This window comes from Poromitra crassiceps, assembly GCF_964638095.1.
Source record: "Poromitra crassiceps genome assembly, chromosome: 11".
In the NCBI taxonomy this organism is placed as follows: Eukaryota; Metazoa; Chordata; class Actinopteri; order Beryciformes; family Melamphaidae; genus Poromitra; species Poromitra crassiceps.
In genome coordinates this window covers 21,205,720-21,228,748 of record NC_139643.1, presented here as the reverse complement: position 1 = coordinate 21,228,748, position 23,029 = coordinate 21,205,720, and the positions used below count along the sequence as shown (strand labels likewise).

Here is a 23,029-nt window from a genome sequence, read left to right as displayed (position 1 = left end):
TTTTACAGATATCTACAACTAAGGGATTATTATATCAAGGAAATCAAGGGAGGTCCCTCCATAGAAGTGTTTGGTGTGATCAAAATTATAATTAATTCATACAATAATAATAACATCAGAATTATATCTGCATTATACCAAGCATTGAAGACAAATAAGAATGCAACTGAATATATCAAAGAGAAATGGGAGTCAGAGCTCAATATAAAAATCTCTGAAGATGATTGGCAAAACATGTGGACAATACACCAAACATCCACCAGTTCACGGGTATGGAGAGAATTCTCTTGGAAAAACTTGATACGTTTTTTTATCACGCCCAAGGTTAAGAGTAAATATTCAAATATAAATGTACAATGTTGGAGAGAATGTGGATCATCAGATGCAAATCACACGCATATATTTTGGAATTGCCACAAGTTAACATTGTATTGGACTGAGATTCATAAGTTTGTAATAATAATAATACATCGGATTTATATAGCGCTTTTCAAAATGCTCAAAGACGCTTGTACAGAAGATACTAAGATAATATCCATAAGAGTTACAGTGTACTTTATCTATGTAAATTCACTGAAGAAAATGTACGATTACGAGATAGATATCTGATCAAAATATTGTTAATAGCTAGTAAAAAAGCTGTCACAAGGAATTGGGGAAAAGTAGAACCTCCTACTCAAGGGCAATGGAGGGATATAATAGAAGAAATCTATAGCATGGAGAAACTGACATATCGACTAAGACTACAGGAACAACAGCTGGAAGAAAAATGGGAGAAATGGACAATATTCAAATCCCAAAACAGCGACGAAGATAACTGATATAACAAACAGACGATTGACGGACTCACTGGATGAAAAGGAAAAAATGAAAGTAGCACCCAAACAGTAATTTTCTTTGTCATTTTCTTTTTCTTATAATTATGTATGTCTTTTATGTATAAGTCTTGTCCATTTTATGTATACTTGTTCGGAAAACGAAACTCAATAAAAATGAAAGTGTAAAAAAAAAAAAGACGAGCTGAAGTGACATCTCAGTGTCTGTGATGACGTATCTGAGTGAAAAGAAACATTGCTTTAACTGGAACAGGGTCGTGAGGCGGGACATAGCGTGTGGATGATTTGATTGGACCGTTCTGGGGACTGGAGTTGACGTTGGCCAATCCTGGCGCTTGTATGGCGTGTTCTGCCCCTACGCCAGTGGCTTCCGCATAGAACCAGGCTGCCTGTCAGCTTGGAGCATTGAGTAGCTGCGGTAAAGAGCAATATTAACACATTGAGTGCCAGCCATTTTTTCAACCTGTAGGTAAGTTGTGCCAGGGTTTTTTTTGAGGATTCTGGCTCATTTTACAACAGCCGAGGATCTGTTTTCTGTTAAGACTTCGTGAACACCAATCATCTAAAAATAACTAATAGAATGTGTGCTTTCTCTGTCTAAAAGAGTTAGTTTGCAGAGTTAGTAGTTATGTAGATATTAGCCGTTGAGTACAGCATGGTTTTAGCGTATGAGACAGCAAGCTGAGATAATCGCAGTTTTGTGAAATTCAGCAGAATAGTCACCTGCCTGTGATTGTGGGTGCCTTTGGGCGAGTCTGTATACTGTATTGTGTGTGTGTGTGTGTGTGTGTGCGTGTGTGTGTGTGTGCGTGTGTGTGTGTGTGCGTGTGCGTGTGCGTGTGTGTGTGTGTGTGTGTGTGTGTGTGTGTGTGTGTGTGTGTGTGTGTGTGTGTTCGCGCGTTGCTCCGCGGCTCTGGGGGGAGGGGATCTCTGTCCGTTCTGTGTGTGTGTCTCCGGGCTCCTCCCTCCGTCTGTGCTGCTGGGAGTTTCCAGCGAGTTGAGCAGCCTCTCCCTGGCAGCGAGTGTGGATAGGTCTCACTGTCTCTTGGGTTTGAGAGCCCCGATTAAGCCCCGTGCGACTCTAGGCTTTATGCTGCTCACCCAGTCCATTTCTGGAACCCCCCACCGCAGCAGCGCGAAGCGTCCCCGCCTACAGAATGAGGCTCCTTCGTTTCTGACTGTAAAATCGCCAAGCCATTTCCGCGGGAGGCGGCTGCTTTTGGTCCACGGGTCTGTGGCTGTGGCTTTCTCTCTGTCTCTGTCGCCACTTAGTGGTCGGTAAAATAGATTATACACATTCTCTTGCTCCAATAGTTATCTCGAAGATGTAAAAGGGGTTGATTGATGTCCCACCGTCAAAAAAAAAAAATGTTTATGTAAGACGAGTTAGCTCGTCCTTGGCACTCAAGCGCTGGATTATGTAAGACGAGTTAGGTCGTCTATGGCACTTAATGTGTTAAAAGTAAATACAATATTCCTGGAATGCGAGTTTAATGAACCAGTTACATGTGCTTTGCATTCTACATTAAATGAAGACACTACCGTTTGTTTTATTTTGTATGTTAGATACTTATTGGCCAAGTATTTTAACATTTATGGGATAGAAATTCTGCCCAGGTTACAGGCACTAGGCAGCCATCTTAACTGATTGACAGCTGCCATGTCATGATATGATTGGTTAAAATGGGTAGAAATTTGATAGTTCTTCATGGCATCAGCATACTGTAGATTACAGTTATGAATGAAATCCTGAAAAAGGAACTTTTGATGTGGAAAAAGTGTGGAAAAACTAAAGGAATTTGATTTTTGTGATTTTTTTTTTGCATACATGGTTAAACAGGTGCACTGAATACCCAGGCATGTGATCTAAAATAAAATAAAATAAAATAGTCATTTTTGGGTTCAGCTCATTTTTTAAAACCCATACAAATGACACTTGAGAAAGCAGTTACGGTAACCAAAAACCCTTGATTCATGCATGTATCAAACTGATGTGTTACTGTATGGATGAAATCGCTCTCAAAGTGGATCTCACACAGCCACTGATCGACCATGAGCTGCTCCTCCCAAGTCCAGACTATTACTAACAGGAACACGCCATTGTTATTTGTTTTCTCAGTAGGTGGTGGCTTTAAAAGCCTATAGTTTGTGTGCTGATGGGAGCGGAGAGGTTGCAGTGACCCACAGTGAGAGAGGGGCAGACGAGGTTGGGTCATCTTGTCCCCTCATTTGCGGCTGTCTGAGTGACCTGTGGTCTGCCGTGTCATTTTCGCACCACAGGGCTAATTGAACCAAATGGCAGTAGACTCTGAGGGAACAAACGGGATTGCAGTCCAGCTGACCGCCTGGCGCGCTCACCATTAGCCATCATTTCGCTTTTAGCTAAAGGCTTTTCCCAATTTCCGGTGATTGCTCAACCCAGAGCAATCATTTCTGTCTTTCTTCTAATAAGGGTTACTTACTTTCACCAATTTCCCCTCACTGAACGAGGCAAAGAATTCAACTAACAGCTATAGAGTTTTTGTAGGTATTTTTCTCATGCACTCTCTCCTCACCTCTCCTCTCTCTAGCTGGCTGCACCTTTGATGAGGACTCGGACCCCAGCTTGTGTGAGTACCGGCAGGGCCAAGAGGACGACTTTGACTGGCAGCTGATCAGGACCTACAACTGGCCCCACCCGACCCCTGACCTTCTGCGAGGTAGGCTTCAATACTGTATGGCTCACAGTCGAGGCTGCCGCTCGCCCACGACGCACAGCAGTGCACATTCAACACCAACTGCGTTAGATTTGATTTTTGAAAGAAATTTCTACTTAAAGTCACTAAAGCCCAGAACCCAAATCATCTGACATGAAATATCTACTTAAAGCAGGGGTGCCCAAATTCTTTCCCATGAAGGGCCAAAACTCAATCTGGCTGGAGGGCCGAGGGCCAAAAATAAACGTTGTGGAATTACATTAAAATGTATTGTGTTGTATAGAAAATTCTAACATTCTAAATCTAAAATAACATTTCAATATAATAATCTACTTTTTATCTGTTTGGTAATTGTAATAATTTGCAATTGGTTATATATATTTAAAAAAAAAACATCTGCATTTGTGGGGAGCTTAAACATTTAATCAGTAAACACCCAGTTAAAAACAGTTGTATTTTCCACCTTTGTAATCAAGAGAGAAATTTGACCTAATTCTGAGCCAGTCTGATGGGCACAAAATCATCAATTCTCTGTCTTTGTTTTATGGATTTGCATTCAGTCACTCAGTTCAGTCGTGTCATTGAAGCAGACATTATGGCCTTATGAATTTTGTAAGATGCAAACTAAATATGCATCATCAACATATGGAGCAGATACCACCTAGGGGGCCTGTGGAGACATGGAGCATCTAGCCTAGAAGAGCTGTAAACAAGACTGGCCTTGCCACAGAAACCAGGCGTCCCAGAGTAACCCGCCGGCGAGGCTCGCCGAGGCTTCTGTGTGGCATATTTCATGAAAACTAATTTACTGCAAACTGTGACTATTTGTGCAGCGCCGCTGTCAATTTACCACAGGGAACGTCTCATTCAAGACAAAACTCATTTCTGAGCAATCTGTCACTTCACAGACAGACAAGTGAGTGAGGAGAGGCTGCAGGCAGCGCACAGACCCATGGGATGGGAAACATGTCACTTGTCTAAATGTGAAGGAACGCCACTAATGATGATGACATTGATTCACATTTTACATTGTCTGATTTTACAACACGTCAGTTTCAATGAGGCGTCAGCACAGCACAATGGACTCGGATGATTTGATGATGTCACAGTAGTCTCCTAAAGCCTTTAGGAGACTAGCGAGTGGGGGGAGTGGCGAAAACCACGTGACACGGATACAGGAACTGACTCACATTGAGTGGGCCGTCTCGCTGTAATAAACGGTCTCTGGTCTACAGTAACTTATAAGACTTGCACACATGAGTGATTCCCTCCACTTAGACCCTCTGATCTTACACATCTATTATTATTATGATTATTATGATAGGATTAAGCACCATTTATCCCTCTGCTTACCATCTAAATAGCCTCCTATTAGCTGCTCTCGTAATTTATGGAGACGATGCAACAAATTGATCATGTGAAGAAATGGCCCTGGTCAAAATGATAGAAGTTGACTCAGTCATGAAATAAGACAATTAAAAATTGCGTCTGGGTGACCACATAACACAGGATGTTCCCCCAATTAAATCTCGCAGATGAAGGCTTTAAAATGAAATATCGTCCTGAAACCAACATTTCTGCCGATATGACAGGCCGATAAAATGATGCTTTACTATAATTACGGTATGCCCAAATGGTCAATGCTTGACTAAATGTCTCAGGGAGAGCATCGTGTATGAGGCGTCAGCACAGCGCAATGGACTCAGATGATTTTATGATATCACTGTATGAGGTGTATGCACACTTGTGGTCTTTCTTCTTCTTTTACTATTCTATCTCATAGAGGTAACAATGTTTGAAATCTCCTCACAGTGTACAGTACACTTTTTGCACATGTGATGTAGGGCTGTGAATCTTCACTGGCCTCACGATTCGATTCGATTACGACTCAGAGCGCTACGATTCGATTCGATTACGATTATCGATGCATCTCGATGCATCTTCAATCGATCCATCACTTTTTTTTCCCAATACATGATTTCTTTTTTCTCACTTTCTTTTTTCTCACTGTGTGGCTACTTTTAAAATAAAAGTGCGTTTGGAATTGCATTGTATTATGATCCAAATAAACAACTGCATGTACTTCCATTATATTTTATTCAATTATTATTATTTTTATTATTATTATTATTTTTTTTAAATAATCGATTTCTGACATTTGTGAATCGATGCAGAATCGTGCACGTCCGCATCGCGATGCATCTTATAATCGATTATTTTTGACACCCCTTAATGTGATGCTGACTGAGGGGTATTTCAGTATTTTTACTTTGCTTTTTTTGTTATCTTGAAAAAGTCTGAGTTGAACAAATCGTGCAATGGGGCTTTGTAACTATTATGTCTTGGTGACACTTTCCTCTGATGAAATTAGTGCAATTATGGAGTGTCTCTTTGTTGTTTGTTCTTTGTTGTTGACTGTTTGTATGTGGTCTGTTTGTTAAGCTGGGATGTGATGTGGCTATATGCACTTTTTGCCCAAGACAAATGTCCCCCAGGGGACAATAAAGTTGATCTCATCTCATCTCATCCCTGTTTAAGTAGCATAAATATTACAGTTTTGTTTGAAAGAAAATGTCCACATAAAAATATATATTTTGCATGTTTTTCAAAACCTACCTAGTTTTCTTATTTTGCCAAGTGAATGTGGACATATTGAAAAGCATTGTATTTATGTCTGCCTCTGCCAGTGGACCACCATCATGATAAGAGTAGGGCATAATTATGTGTTAATTCCACTACAGCAGAGACTCTGAAATTAAGTGCGGATTTTCTTTTTTTGCATACTATCGCAATCCCCCAAAAGAGTTGGAAACTATCGGATATCGGAAAAAAAACTCCAATACCGTGCATCTCTAACAGGAATGCGGAATCAAAAATCATGCTTTAGTAAATGTGTGGTGAAAGAGACTTAAAATCATGCTTTAGTCAATTTGTGGTGAAAGAGACTTAAAATCATGCTTTAGTCAATGTGTGGTGAAAGAGACTTAAAATCATGCTTTAGTCAATGTGTGGTGAAAGAGACTTAAAATCATGCTTTAGTCAATGTGTGGTGAAAGAGACTTAAAATCATGCTTTAGTCAATGTGTGGTGAAAGAGATATAAAATCATGCTTTAGTCAATGTGTGGTGAAAGAGACTTAAAATCATGCTTTAGTAAGTGTGTGGTGAAAGAGACTTAAAATCATGCTTTAGTCAATGTGTGGTGAAAGAGACTTAAAATCATGCTTTAGTCAATGTGTGGTGAAAGAGACTTGCTCACCAGGGGCGACATTACAGAAACTTCCTAAATTCCAAATCCTATCCTAAATGATTGGTAACCATGGTAATTAGAGTTAGGACTTGATTTAGGAAAACACCCATTACAGAACAACAGTTCCTAAGTCAATATTCTCATCCTAATTTAAAATGGGAAAAGCGTATTACAGAAGCGTCCCAACTCCCCAAAATCTTAAAAAAGCTCTCCTAACTTTAAGATGCCAGCTATGCTGTCCTAACTAATTTACGCTATTTTCAACTGGAACAACAGCCATCTTGCATCTCGTTATAATTTATAGCCTACTTATAGCCTACCTACCTACGTTATGGCTGCGCTGTTAATACATTTGCAAAACCAACAAAATGTCAACAGGCGCAATTTATTTGCCGAAAGGCTCATGCGGGACCTGAATGACGTTTTGCGTTTTGATGACAGAACGCTCGTTAATCGATACAGACCGACTAGGCGACACGGGGCTCTGCCGGTTGTAGTACAACTTACAAATGCACTTCGGTTTTTTGCGAAGGGAGATTTTCAAACTGAAGTGGCCGACATATCCAAAATATCTCAGCCTGCTATGTCACGTAATTTAACTGAGGTAGCAACAGCCATCAGCAATTTGGCTCCTCGGTACATACAGTTTCCAAGGGGGGAGGAATGCCTGATGCGGCAGAGACGGTTTCTGCTATTTTAGCCCATTCCCTCTCTTTCACCTCCCGCGTGAGATTGGCTGAAAACTTTCCGAAAAGCACGTCTTTAACCTTTTCTACGGCGGTCACTAAGACCTCCAACTCATCTGCCTTGAAGTTAAATGCCCTTCGTTTTTGGTCCATTGCCCCACAATCTCAAAAATGTTGGACAACAACAACACACATCGTTAGCCTACTAGCGCTCCTACTTCCCCCGCAAGTTGAGAAAGGAGGAGGTGTCTGTTGCTACTGGTTGCTAGGGTAACAGACAGAAAAGTTGATAACCGATGCTGGATGAGTATTTAGGATTTCCTAACAAGACATAAGATAGGATTTAGCAAGATAAGATAGGATTCCTAAAGTTAGTTAGGATTTGCTTCTGTAATACCAAATCAGAAAAAATCCTATCTTAAACTAGTCCTATCCTAACTTAAGACATAAGATAGGGAGTTTCTGTAATGTGGCCCCAGGTTTCTTCAGTGAATTCCTGCCTAAGTAATCAGCGTTATTACCGCTGACTCGTTCCAATCATGCCACCACTGACAGCTTGTTTTCCCTCTTTATGCTCGCTCTCTGCCCTCCTATTTGACAGAGCGTATATGTTTATTTACAGCGGGCTGTTATTGTCGTTATACACTACCTCTCACAGAGAGTGGCCATCTGTGGCGTTTTGTGGAAGGAGCCCTACAGACGTCCGGGCCTTCATCATTCATTGGCTGCTATCAAGCCGCTTGTTCTGCTCTTCTAGGCGCAGCTCTCCGGAGGCAAATCGGGTATGTTAACCAACTCCCTGGGATTGACGGAGTCGGGTACGGGTCACCGCTGATTACGCTTCCTGGTCTTCCTCGGGGGCAGGGTGCTTCTCATCTGCTCTCCTTCCCTTAGAAAATGTATTTTCCTGACGGGATGAACACATGCTCAGATGTGCTGAGGATGTTCCTCTCCGACGACGCTCTCGGAGGGGAGGTGGAGATTTAGTGCGGGTACAGCTGCCCTTCAGCCTGAGCACCTGTTTTGCGGTCTGCTTACTGTATAAGGGCAAGAAGCCACCTGTGACCTCTGGTGGCGATCAGAGGGAATTGGAACAACAATGATGTCACGGAGCAACACGTCCTCATACTGAAATAAATACCATGGCCTTTTTGTGCTATGGGGACAGTGAAAACCATACTTATTGCCCCTTTAAGGCAGGCAACACCAAAGCAACTGTTGATCAGAGACGAGCCTCGTTCAGTTATTCATGTAACGTCAGAGTGTTTACTCAACCATGGAAGGAGTGGGATCAAAGCGCTGATAATCTCATTGATACACTACATTAATAGAATTATGGGTTATTATAACCTGCTTGTTGAGCTGCTCTTTTGATACGCTCTTTCGCATGTAATTGTCCTAATTATTTAACGTTGCCTGTTTGCACAGCGACAGCGCTGAGTAATTAATTTAATGACATGCCAGTGTTTCCCCCACAATCTTCCCCCTAGACCCCTACATTAGCATTTCAATACAAACCTGTATGGCACGTATGGTGTTGACAGTAATATACCGTATAATAAGAGCACTAAATAACGCCAAATATACATTCATTCAAATCAATAAGCGTTTGCTTTTGGGAGCCTTTCGAGTTTTGCATCCCTGTCATGTTTTGCAACAAGTTACACAGCGTACAGTATTTAATCAGCAATAAATGCACTTTATTAAGTCCTTGTGATCACTTTGTTTTAAGTCTTGAATATACCAAGCCAACCAAAATTTTAAAGCAAATGTAAACTGCGGACCGTCCGCCTGCTGCGCCATCTGACCGAAGCCAACCGCGCCAATATGCCATCCCGCGGCGTGCCGCGTTGCTTTAGGTTTTGCTTTCTAGGGGAAACATTGCATACCGTAAACATGAACATGCTTTTGGAAATATGACTTTTTCTCTTGGACAGGGGAAGGGGGGGTGAGTCTGATATTGTTCTAATTGAGTTCAGCTGCTTTATCGATTACATTATATCCACCTCTCCTGAAATAGAGCCTGTCAATCAAAAAGGTCTATCTGTAGCGTAGGAAGAATATGCAAGGCCAGTGTTCTCCAGGCCACTTTGAATATACGTCTTTCTTTCCTCCATTGTCTTCTACAGGCTTTAAATTCCTTCAGAGCTGCTAAAGAGACTGGGCTTTTGATTCCTTCAGAGCTGCTAAAGAGACTGGGCTTTTGATTCCTTCAGAGCTGCTAAAGAGACTGGGCTTTAAATTCCTTCAGAGCTGCTAAAGAGACTGCAATTGAGACAACAGCTTAGTTTATTGGGCAGCAACAGCTCAATAGTATTGATTTGCGCCCACAGACCAGAGGAATAGCAATGACATGAAACATTGCAGTTAAAAAAGGAGCATGTTACGCCCTTCAGCATGCTGCTGTTTCTCCTGACTCTCTTCACAGCTTGTCAGCTTGTTAATGGCAGATGTGAAGCGGCTCACTGGCCTGTTTGCAGATTCCAGGGAGCCCACGTCAGTGTTTCCCCTACCATCCTACAGGCCTGGCGGGCCCGCCAGGCCAACGGCGCCCCCGCCAGGCCAGAAAAAAAAGACCTGTTGCTGTTGTTTTTTTTGGAATATTTTTCCTGCTCTCCCCAAAATGTTAATAAACCTTTATGGCATATTATTACAATACAACAATACTAGTGTTGACAGTAATAGAAGGTGCCAAATCATTCAAAACAATAAGCATTTTTGCGTTTAGGAGCATCGTGCCAGCGTGCAGCGCTGTTTCAAAACGTGTCAACGTGTGTCGTTGCCTGGGAAACGCACATCCCATAATACAACTGTTCGCATCACATCCCATAATAGTATGTTGATACTTGGGATGCCATTGCCAACATAGATGCGAACAGGTTAGCTAAGAGTTTTGCGTCGCCAGCGAGGGCCCCCACCGTTGGGGTCGGGGTACGTTTCGAAATCCCTCCGGGCCTGAACATTTTTCTATAGGGGAAACACTGCATGTCATTTCTTTGTGGAGGTATAGAAATAGACATTCTGGAGTCCAGGACAGAAGTTCTGATATCATCGGACAGTGTGATGCTACTGAACGAATGCTGCTGCTGCTGTGTTAAGTGAAGCTAAGAAGACTTTGAACATGATGCTCATTTATTTGCTTGGCTTCAAATGGTATTTTTAGGGTGTCGTCTGCCTCCACCTCTCTCACCTGTCTCCACTCTGCCTCCACCTCTCTCACCTGTCTCCACTCTGCCTCCACCCCTCTATGTCCTCTCACCTGTCTCCACTCTGCCTCCACCCCTCTCACCTGTCTCCACTCTGCCTCCACCTCTCTCACCTGTCTCCACTCTGCCTCCACCTCTCTCTGCTCTCTCACCTGTCTCCACTCTGCCTCCACCTCTCTCTCCCCTCTCACCTGTCTCCACTCTGCCTCCACCTCTCTCTGCTCTCTCACCTGTCTCCACTCTGCCTCCACCTCTCTCTCCCCTCTCACCTGTCTCCACTCTGCCTCCACCTCTCTCTCCCCTCTCACCTGTCTCCACTCTGCCTCCACCTCTCTCTCCCCTCTCACCTGTCTCCACTCTGCCTCCACCTCTCTCTCCCCTCTCACCTGTCTCCACTCTGCCTCCACCTCTCTTTGCTCTCTCATCTGTCTCCACTCTGCCTCCACCTCTCTCTCCCCTCTCACCTGTCTCCACTCTGCCTCCACCTCTCTCTGCTCTCTCACCTGTCTCCACTCTGCCTCCACCTCTCTCTCCCCTCTCACCTGTCTCCACTCTGCCTCCACCTCTCTCTGCCCTCTCACCTGTCTCCACTCTGCCTCCACCTCTCTCTGCTCTCTCACCTGTCTCCATTCTGCCTCCACCTCTCTCTGCTCTCTCACCTGTCTCCACTCTGCCTCCACCTCTCTCTGTTCTCTCACCTGTCTCCACTCTGCCTCCACCTCTCTCTGCTCTCTCACCTGTCTCCACTCTGCCTCCACCTCTCTCTGCTCTCTCACCTGTCTCCACTCTGCCTCCACCTCTCTCTGCCCTCTCACCTGTCTCCACTCTGCCTCCACCTCTCTCTGCCCTCTCACCTGTCTCCACTCTGCCTCCACCTCTCTCTGCCCTCTGTTTCCATTCTGCCTCCACCTCTCTGTCCTCTGTCTCCACTCTGCCTCCACCTCTCTCTGTCCTCTGCCTCCACTCTGCCTCCACCTCTCTCTGCCCTCTGTCTCCACTCTGCCTCCACCTCTCTGCCCTCTGTCTCCACTCTGCCTCCACCTCTCTGCCCTCTGTCTCCACTCTGCCTCCACCTCTCTGCCCTCTGTCTCCACTCTGCCTCCACCTCTCTCTGCCCTCTCACCTGTCTCCACTCTGCCTCCACCTCTCTCTGCCCTCTCACCTGTCTCCACTCTGCCTCCACCCCTCTCTGCCCTCTCACCTGTCTCCACTCTGCCTCCACCTCTCTCTGCCCTCTCACCTGTCTCCACTCTGCCTCCACCTCTCTCTGCCCTCTCACCTGTCTCCACTCTGCCTCCACCTCTCTGCCCTCTGTCTCCACTCTGCCTCCACCTCTCTCTGCCCTCTGTCTCCACTCTGCCTCCACCTCTCTGCCCTCTGTCTCCACTCTGCCTCCACCTCTCTCTGCTCTCTCACCTGTCTCCACTCTGCCTCCACCTCTCTCTGCTCTCTCACCTGTCTCCACTCTGCCTCCACCTCTCTCTGCCCTCTGTCTCCACTCTGCCTCCACCTCTCTCTGCCCTCTGTCTCCACTCTGCCTCCACCTCTCTGCCCTCTGTCTCCACTCTGCCTCCACCTCTCTGCCCTCTGTCTCCACTCTGCCTCCACCTCTCTGCCCTCTGTCTCCACTCTGCCTCCACCTCTCTGCCTCCACTCTGCCTCCACCCCTCTCTGCCCTCTGTCTCCACTCTGCCTCCACCCCTCTCACCTGTCTCCACTCTGCCTCCACCCTCTCTGCCCTCTCACATGTCTCCACTTTCCACTGGCTTTGATGATCCAGAGCTCCAGAGTAGAAAAACTAGCGGTGTCAGAATGACTCTTTGCATTTAAATGGCATATTAGCAGGGAGCCCAGTTCCTCCTGATAACTGTTCTCATGTTCATTTGCATCTCACACGTCTTCGTTGTGGCCGAGCAGGAAGACCTTTTTCCAAAGTAAAAGCTATTTTTTTCGCCAAAGGAGCTGTTCATTAACGATATTACAATTAGACATGCAATTATTCCTTTTCTATGATTGGGGTTAAAGTGATAAGCTGGCAGATTCTTAACGCATTATCGCTTTGTCATTATCACTGCTTTGTTGTTTTGCACTCCATGTATAATATAATAACTGTATTAATAAAACCTTCTTATTTATATTTTATATTATATATATACACTATATAAGTGTTTATTTAATAGTGTATAGTAAATAAACACTCAATGTCTTCTAGCAGCTAAAATGTATTCCAAACAAACCAGTGTATAGTTGCTGCTAAAAGCTTATGAACTGGCTATGTGTTGAATCACGACTGTATGCTGTCAATCGGCACAAATTATTGACATGAAGAAGTAGCAGGTTATTTATTGCTTGACTGTCATTGGAGGGACTGTGTGTGTGCTAGCAGGAAGCTGGAGCTGTGTGGATGTGTGGTGCTTCGTCACGGAGCACAGTTTCAATAGGACAGGCTCACAGGAGAGAGGGACAGAGCCTGTTCCTTCTCCAGGAAGTGACACTTGGATTTGTCACTGCGGTCGACAGCTCTTCTCCTGGGTTTGTGGCAGGCGGACACTTTACAGACCAACGCTTTCACTTGTTATCAGACTCTGGAAGAAAGTCAAGGGTGAAGACGTGGTGCTGCATCTCCAGAAGCGTTCATCCGATCGACGTGCAACTCAACCAATCAGAGCATGGCTTTCAAGTAACTCGAAGAACCGTCCGTCCGATCGATTTCAAACTCGGGGGGGGGGGTGCGCTGCTGGGGACCCGACAGAGTGCAGTGCCGAATTTCGCCATGAGTTTGGTCACACCCCGGAAAAAAAAAGTGTGCCCGTGGCACATCGTCTCCAGAGTTTCCACCTCATTTCTAGTCATATTGATTTATGCAACTGTATAAGTTCCTCTTAAACAACACTTCGCAGACACCCCCCCTTTCCCCCTTCCCCTCGTGCGGTGGCTCAGAGTAGCCTACTACCTGCGCTCGTCGCGTGAAACCACGTCTCTTTTTAGTCGGCCCGTTTGAGCAGTTTGCTGTGTTTAAGCACCGTGGGCTTCAAGGTCCAAACACCAGCCCACTGTGAGACAAGAGGCCATTGCACGAGGCGACATCTTTCAACTTCCTTCCTGACTGAATACATGACCTGGGCTGTGAAGCGCAGCGCTGCGCTGTGGGAAAACAAAAGGAGTGGTGAAGCAGAGGAAGAACACTCTCCAGTCCAAACACAAGGGCAGATTCAGGAGCGATGGGATGAAGGCCAGTGGTTTTTGTATGTATACACTATCTATCATTTTGAAAATGGGAAGACCTTCTCGGGTGGAACTTTGACTCTTCTTCTTATCCTCTCGCAGCACACTGATCAAAGCTCAGGAGAAACACTGAGAGCGGTCAACGTTTACGGGCACAGAGAAGAGCGATAACGACGCCGCCGCCATGCGCTGTGCGTCAGCTGTGGGGGGGAAAAAATGGAAGCTGTTAGGCGGTGAATCAGCCGTGAGTGCGATGATGAGACGGATGGTGATGGCGATTGCAAACACACGTTGATTGTGTTATTGTGCAGCTACACAGAAATGTGAATTGAGTCTGATTCCCCGTTGTCCCCGGAGCACTACTATAAGCACCACTATAATCAGCGTTTTCAATAGGTGAGATTTTCAATGGATTGAAGCTTGATTGCTTTGTGAAATGTGACGTTTTTGATTAAATAGACTATCTAGTGAGGGAAGTGAGTGAGAACCTTCGGTTCTGAGAAATGAGACCAACGTGAAAGTACCAAAAAGTTGCAGTTCATCGAATGGCCACTTGAGGCTGCTCCAACACCCCCCCCCCCCCCCCCCGCTTGTTAAAATGCCCAACTTTATAGCAGAGGGGAACAAAGGAAAAATAACGGTTTTGATCTCTATAGCTAATTTCACCGTTCATAACAATTTTATGGGGGGTGAATTTTTATATAACTCACTTGTTTATACAGTTTTATGGCTGCAAAAAGAAATCTGATTGTCTAGAAGAAGTCAATGTGATTTTTGATTACCTCAATAAAGACTTTCCTAATGAGCTGATGGTCTCAATCACTAATTTCAAGTCATCTTCAATACAGCATGATGTTCATTAGTAAATTATGGTCCCATTATAGTAAAATAGACGATAAAGCAGACTATGTTTTGGGGCATGATTGACAGGTCACCTATCCAGTGATCACGCAGCAGACGATCACCGACCAATAGCAGCAGGCAGCACTGTGGCTCTTCTCACTTCTGGCTCCAAGAAAACCAAGATGGCGACCGCCGCAATGCAAAACTCGAGGCTTCAAATCGGGAGTCCAGAAACCAATGGGTGATGATGATCAGTGTGACTTCGTCCATATTGTTATACACTCTATGGCAGGGCTCTTCAATTGGCGGCCCGTGAGCGCCCCCTGTGTGGCCCGCGCTGGAATTGCATTTTCTTTTTCTTTTTTTACAGTGCATCTGAACGCAACATGCAAGATACCCGCAGAAATAAGTGTCTAAATGTTCATTTCATTCTGGCCAATACTCTACTTCTTATCTGTATATATAGCTTATATGTTATAACATTTCAGTCTGGAATATGGAATATCTTTCAATAATCTTTATGACTAAAAGGCTAAAAGTAATCTCATGTGTAAGAAATTACTGTTCTACATTGAAGTAAAAATTTAAATAATTAACTCGTTGGTTTTGGATTTATTTAGCTTCAAGAGTGCCTTTTTGTTCTTGTGTGACCCTCAACAGGCTTTGAGAATCCCCGGCCACTTACTGATACTTATGCTTAAATTAAGCCACTCATATTCTGGTTTATTTCAAGAAAAACATTTTGGCTAGTGGAAATTCTAATTGGCTTAACTTTGAAATCTAGAAGCCATATTGGCAAGTGGTCAAAAAAGTTAATTTCAAGCCCTGCAGGGAGAGCAGGTGGTGACATAGGAGTGAGAAAAGGATCAAATATTGGTGGTTAAAACTGAATAATGACATCACAACTGTTAATTTACAATGAGTTATTCCTCTAAACCTGCCTTCAAATGCCCCAAATCTTTCGCGCCGGCGCCAAGACGCCGTTCGGCCCCCGGCCCTCGGCCCTCAGCAAAACGTGGCCCTTGGTGAAACGTAATTGAAGACCCCTGTTCTATGGAGTTGAGGGAATTTTGAGTTTTTCTCGTTAAACCTGCCACGCTTGACAGTGCTTTAATGGAGGACTCCTAATTGCTCCTCCTAAGTGCTCGCTGCTTCTTCTTCTTCTTCTTGTCTTTGTATACGACACCCTGCTGTGTTCCGTCAGTGGCATGGCTGATGTCCTGTTCTTCTTCTTGTCTTTGTATACGACACCCTGCTGTGGTCAGTCAGTGGCATGGCTGACGTCCTGTTCTTCTTCTTGTCTTTGTATACGACACCCTGCTGTGTTCAGTCAGTGGCATGGCTGATGTCCTGTTCTTCTTCTTGTCTTTGTATACGACACCCTGCTGTGTTCCGTCAGTGGCGTGGCTGACGTCCTGTTCTTCTTCTTGTCTTTGTATACGACACCCTGCTGTGTTCAGTCAGTGGCATGGCTGACGTCCTGTTCTTCTTCTTGTCTTTGTATACGACACCCTGCTGTGTTCAGTCAGTGGCATGGCTGACGTCCTGTTCTTCTTCTTGTCTTTGTATACGACACCCTGCTGTGTTCAGTCAGTGGTAGGGGTGTCACAATATATCGTCCCACGAAATTTCGCGATAGTAAAACGTCACGATATGTATCGTTGAGATGAAATCTCATATCGCAAAAAAAAAAAAAAAAAAAAAAGTTTTTTTTTTTTTTTTTTTTTTTCAAAAAATAGACTAAGAAACGTCTTTGTTTGTTGAAGTTCAATGTGTGGAAAGTAGTTCAGTTGAACAAGTCTCTGAAGAGACACATGAGAAGTTATACAGGAGAGAAACCATTCAATTGAGTTTCTGGCAAAACTGTTTACTTGACAGGAAAAACTGAAGATGCATAAAAAATAGATTAAGAAAAGTCTTGTTGTTTGAGTTTGAAGAAAAACTGAAGATGCATAATGAGAATTTATACTGCTGAGAAACCTTTTAGTTCAAAGTAAATCTAAGTGATGGTGTAACTCATTCTATTTCAAGATAAGCCTTATCTCCAATCTCATGTTTTTTCTAGTTGTTATTGTAATAACAATTTCCCACAACAGCATGTTTTGTATTTGTGTAAATAAAATACTACTTTTCCAGTCATATATTGTCATTATTCAAGTTTAAAAAAATATTGTTAAAATCGTATCGTATCGTATCGTTATCGTGAACCCAGTATCGTGATACGTATCGTATCGTGAACTGAGTGTATCGTGACACCCCTAGTCAGTGGCGTGGCTGACGTCCTGTTCTTCTTCTTGTCTTTGTATACGACACCCTGCTGTGTTCAGTCAGTGGCATGGCTGATGTCCTGTTCTTCTTCTTGTCTTTGTATACGACACCCTGCTGTGTTCAGTCAGTGGCATGGCTGATGTCCTGTGCATCTGCAGGGGCAACAGCAGGTATGATCATAATGTGACCCGTTCTGTGTAATTAGCATCACTTTAACGACAGGCCTGTAAGTAGGAGGCAGTGTGTGTGTGAGTGAGTGTGTGTGTGTGTGTGTGTGTGTGTGTGAGGCTGGCTGTGTCGTTCTGTCACGCTCGGTCTGTGCCTGTCTGGTGACGCCATGACAGCTCGCACGCCACGGCCCGTCTGATCCACCCTGTCAACTCAAGATGGACGCCGGCGGGGTGTTTACACCCTCTTGTGACTGATGCACATTGTGGCTGAGGGGGTGGGGATAGGAAGGGGGGCATTTTTGAGAAAGGTTGTCATGGAAACAGTTTTGAAGAGACATGTAGAGGCATTTGTGGTCGTGTTGTCGTGTCACAAATCTGCCATCAACCATGGCTGGCTCCGTCGTGCAGGTCTGCTGGAGAATTCAAACGGGTCTGACTGCACTGTCAGGCTAACAACAAGGAGTCTGACTATAGGGATGGGCATGATTAATTGATGAACGATAAGTGATCGTTAAGGATTTTGTCGATCACATGGAATTTGATTGATCTAACGTTGCCTCTGTGCTGGACGCCGGTATCTGTTACAGGCACCTGTCCTGGCTGACAGTTGTCTGTTTTCACCACATTCGCTCCGGCGGTAGAACGGTAAAACACACACATGCGCACACACACACACACACACACACACACACACACACACACACACACACACAGACTCGCGTCACAGTTTGAAACGCTTCTGTTTGGACACTTTCTGTCGTTTTCTCTGGCCTGCCTGTGTCTTCTCTTCACCCGTCACTATTTTCTCTCTCTTCCTTCACGAGCCCTTTGCAATAGACCCTTCTCACGGGGGCCATTTTGTGTGGAAAAGGCAGGGTAAACACAGGTGCAAGCAAAACACTAATGAGGGTTTCCAACTTCCATGATTGGAATTTGGAAACCCTCATTAGTGTTTTGCTTGCACCTGTGTTTATTCTGCCTTTTCAACACAAAATGGCCCCCGTGAAAAGGATCTATCAGTGCCGTCCACACACAGCGTGAATGAATGAATGAACGTTATAGGCTACGTTAGCAGCTAGGGGTGTCACAATATATCGTCCCACGAAATTTCGCGATAGTAAAACGTCACGATATGTATCGTTGAGATGAAATCTCATATCGTGAAAAAAAAAAAAAAAAAAAAAAAAAATTTTTTTTTTTTTCAAAAGTAGACAAAGAAACGTCTTTGTTTGTTGAAGTTCAATGTGTGGAAAGTAGTTCAGTTGAACAAGTCTCTGAAGAGACACATGAGAAGTTATACAGGAGAGAAACCATTCAATTGAGTTTCTGGCAAAACTGTTTACTTGACAGGAAAAACTGAAGATGCATAAAAAATAGACTAAGAAAAGTCTTGTTGTTTGAGTTTGAAGAAAAACTGAAGATGCATAATGAGAATTTATACTGCTGAGAAACCTTTTAGTTCAAAGTAAATCTAAGTGACGGTGTAACTCATTCTATTTCAAGATAAGCCTTATCTCCAATCTCATGTTTTTTCTAGTTGTTATTGTAATAACAATTTCCCACAACAGCATGTTTTGTATTTGTGCATTTCAAATAAAATACTACTTTTCCAGTCATATATTGTCATTATTCAAGTTTAAAAAAATATTGTTAAAATCGTATCGTATCGTATCGTTATCGTGAACCCAGTATCGTGATACGTATCGTATCGTGAACTGAGTGTATCGTGACACCCCTATTAGCAGCCTATTACCTGTTACGCGATAGCAGCGCCGTTTGTCCAGGAGCTTATTGCTCCTCTTCGATACTGACCAACCACTGCCCTTGTATGCCCGCAGACATACACATTGGTTGGCTTTTATATATAAATCTCTTCTTAGGCTAGTTCCTGCCTATTTGTCTGTTTACATGTGTAGAAAACAAAATCAATACGGTCGACGCTCTCACAATACTCTTCAGATGTTAGTCCCCAGAGCTAGAACCGAACTAGGCAAAAAGGCCTTCAAATATGCCGCCCCTTCGTCCTGGAATAATCTACAGAAGGACCTGAAGTTATCAGAGCTGGTAACTTTAGGGGGAATTTAAGGCCATTTTGAAAGATCGAGAAGAAAATACTCTCGATCATTGTAACTGCCCCTAAATTGTTCTCCCATGTATGAATGTATTTCTCTGTTTGTATTGCTTGTGTTTTTGTTGTAACATTGTTTTTTATGCTGCCCTCTTGGCCAGGTCGCTCTCGAAAAAGAGATTTTAATCTCAATGAGACTTTACCTGGTTAAATAATGGTTATTGATTGATTGATTGATTGATTTTGATACGCGTTCGTATTTACTCACTGGTCCGTCTCACACTCACTTTATAAGTGTCGGTCGCTGCTTGATGCGCCTCCTAGGTTTATGCTAACGAGGGGGTCAACCACCAGCGCCCTCTCCAGTTTATGAAAGTTATTTAGAGCGGATTTGCATTAATTATTCGCTTCGCCCATTCCCTTCAATGTTTGCTTGAGGTTTTAACACCTGGTATTAACAGCACACTGCAACACGTCCCACTTCTCCACAGTGACTTCTCCTCTATATTGATTATTATTAGGACACTGCTCATACCCGGTTGACTGCTCCATCTCACACACGCTATATCGTGCCTTCAGCCCGGATTCATCTTGCGTCTAATAATCTTTTCTTTGGGGATTGTTGTAGTTTATTGCTTCTTTGTTGTGTGACGGTGAGGCTGTTATTATCTATGGGGATTGTGCGTTCACCCGCTGCCATTAGTGCTGCACCAATCACATTTTCCTATTTCAAAGTCATTCGCTCTCTCGCCATTTGAACGATCTGTGGACAAGCAGAGACCGTCCCGCCGGGAATGTAAACGTCGACAATGCAAACGTGAATACAGGCCAAGAGACACATTTTAAATGGCTCTATCAATGCACCAACATGGATCTGGTTCGCTGACAATCTAAAAATACAGGAGTTGGATCGTGGAGTCGATGAGGTGGGGATGAGTGTGCTCTGCTGACATGTTTGTCCTCCTCCTCTGTCTCTAGGTGTATTTATGGCAAGTCTTCTGCGTTAAGGTATACAATGTAAGTGCAGATGGAGCTCTATATAGAGAAAGAGTCAGCCTCATTGCTGGGAGAGGCTTGTGACTAAAGCCCTATTCACACGGGACTAGTATTACCTGGGGAGCTCATGTTATTTAGAAAACACTACACCCTTCCCTTCCCCTCCCCACACCCCTTCCTTCCCTTATCTTGTTTGGTGCGGCACATTCGCACGGGATAAGCAACGTCTGTATTTTAATCAAGTTTGCTGGCATTGTAGCCCTGGATATAAATGACTGAAGAACTGTTGGCATACGAACAGTGTCATGTCAAATATATTAAAGGGCCCATATTTTGCTAATATAATGTATTATTATTTTATTGTTGGCCTCCAGTAGAGTAACTTATTGCATCAGTCATAGTTTAAAAAACTCATTGTTTATCTTGTACTGGCTCTCACTGCCCCCTTCAGTTCACCCTCTGTCTGAAACGCTCTGTTTTTAGGTCCTGTCCCTGAACCCCCACCCTCCGGAAAATACTCCAGGTGGGCAGCGCGAGGAGTTTTTGCGTTTGCAAACTTCTGCCCAGAGAGCTATCGCTGTAGAAGCGAGACTGTCTGTCTGTCTGACTATCTATCTATCTATCTATCTATCTATCTATCTATCTATCTATCTATCTATCTAGATAAGATAGATAGATAGATAGATAGATAGATAGATAGATAGATAGATAGATAGATAGATAGATAGATAGTCATGCATAACAGAAACAGACAGGCGATCTCTGCTATGGCTACTAAATTTGGTAGTTGTAAAACAATTATATCAACGAGCAACTGATTGTCAAAACGAATTTGACCATCGATGAAAAACGTGACTTGGACATAAAGCAAGCTATCAATTGATTTATCAACATCCCCCTAGCTATCTACAGCTCCGCTAGGCCGGGCTGCACCCGGACATTTTCTTCGGTGGCTGGCCAAGCAGGGATTCTATTACCACGGCCTGCCATAACGTTACACCGGGAGCTTCACACTAGCTAATGTAGCTAGTTAGCTAACTTCCCAAATGCTTGTGACTATAGTGTGCCTCTCCTAGCAAAGGCTACACGGACCAAACCAAAATGAGGACTTGGAGAAGTCAGCAAGTTGGACTAACGTTACAAGTTCTGAAAATATGTGCCTTTCGTCATTCATCGGTTGTTCATGTCTATAAGGCAGCTGTGCTGCTAGGCTAAATAGCAAGTGCTAACGTTACCCAGCCGGTAAGTAACGTTAGCGCTTCCTAGCAGCACATTGGACCGATGCTGGAATGAGACACATATTTTCAGAACTTACCACTTCAGTCCTACATCCTGGCTCACTTCCATGTCGTCTCCTTGTTTTTGCGGTCTGGAATCCGTTATTCCATGAGACTACACTGTTGTGTTAGTCCCAGACAGCCAGGCTAGAGAGAGCCTGGTGAGTGGTGACGCCGCCGCGGGTTACTGAAACACAGAACAGGGAAGAGAGGGTGGGAGCTAGCGTGCGCGCGCTGCGCGCCGGCCGGCGGCAACGCTTTGTTGCCAGGGTAACAAGTCCTTACTGACGTCACAAAAATTATGGTTCTCGCACAAAATCGCCATAAATCCATGGCATCTCGTCTACGAGAGTTCATAGGCGCGAGGGGTGGTTCATGGGGGTAACATTAAAACACTTTCACATATTTATTTGAAGCTTAGCCCATGTTTAATATGACCATCCAAGATTGTAACAACATATATATGATACAAAATTAAGAAATGCATAATATGGCCCCTTTAAGAAATCTAAGAATGACACGTTGATCTGAAAGTTAACTAGACCCAGCCCTGTGTGGGACACACTGTCGCCGACCACAGCTAATTCATAGCTTGATAATAGCATGGGTGATGTGAGGTGATGCAAAAGTTATTTTTTAACATTAACCTTGAATTATGATATGGATCACCTGGCTTATTTGTGCACTATTAGGCCACCACATAACTGTTGAGCGTGTTGAAAGGTAGAACATTTTCCTTACCGCGTAAACGACAGCATAAGAAATAAATCACAGTGATGCCAATTTGCACTGGACTAATATGATCACATGACCTCTGTGTTTGGCCAAATATGGGGAGGAAATCTGCGGTGGAATTTTTGCTTTACAAATTGCAGACATGGCAGATTCACACGGGATTCAGATCACAGATGTCCCCCGCAAATATTACAAATGACCAGAGTTCCCCTGGTAATAATGTGCATATAGTGACAACAAACATCCCTGTGTCCACCAATGAACACAATATTCCAAATATGACCTTGGAAATAGTACTGCTTCGACCGGTCAACAGGATAAGGTGTCTCAAGTATCCAAGCTCTAACCCTTTCAGGTGTTTAACAGCTACAATGAAGTTTACATGTAATTCAATTGGTTTGCTGATATATCGGGCCAATATTAGTTTTTTTTATAAAAAATCTGATATGTGTCAGTTATTGTCGATTTTTAGTAGGGAAACACTGAAGTAGAAACGGTCAGATTTAAACATAACCCCCCACCCCCGTCCTTCCACCTCGTGCCCAGGTGCAGACTGGCTATCTTTAGGAAACATTTCCATATCCCCCCACTGTGAACAAGTGATCTATTATAAATTATAGGTTCCAGACTTAGGATGAGTCATTTGCATATAATAGGCTGATGACTGATGTGATAATGAAAGCCCAGAGCTTTTTGTAGAAAGAATACGCCTTGCGAGTCTAATGACCATTTAAATAATGCACAATAAGCCATATTTCCCTGCCAGATCCAAAC

At 43.8% G+C, this 23,029-nt stretch overlaps 1 protein-coding gene across 1 annotated transcript in view; it reads left to right on the top strand.

Annotated features, from left to right (window-relative positions):
• Positions 1–23,029, top strand: part of LOC310785252 (receptor-type tyrosine-protein phosphatase U-like) — a 267,162-nt gene that overhangs the window by 78,230 nt on the left and 165,903 nt on the right. The window contains exon 2 of the mRNA XM_083646258.1: positions 3,407–3,535. Within this exon, the coding sequence (XP_083502384.1) occupies positions 3,407–3,535 (129 nt within the window). The remainder of the gene's footprint in view (positions 1–3,406; positions 3,536–23,029) is intronic.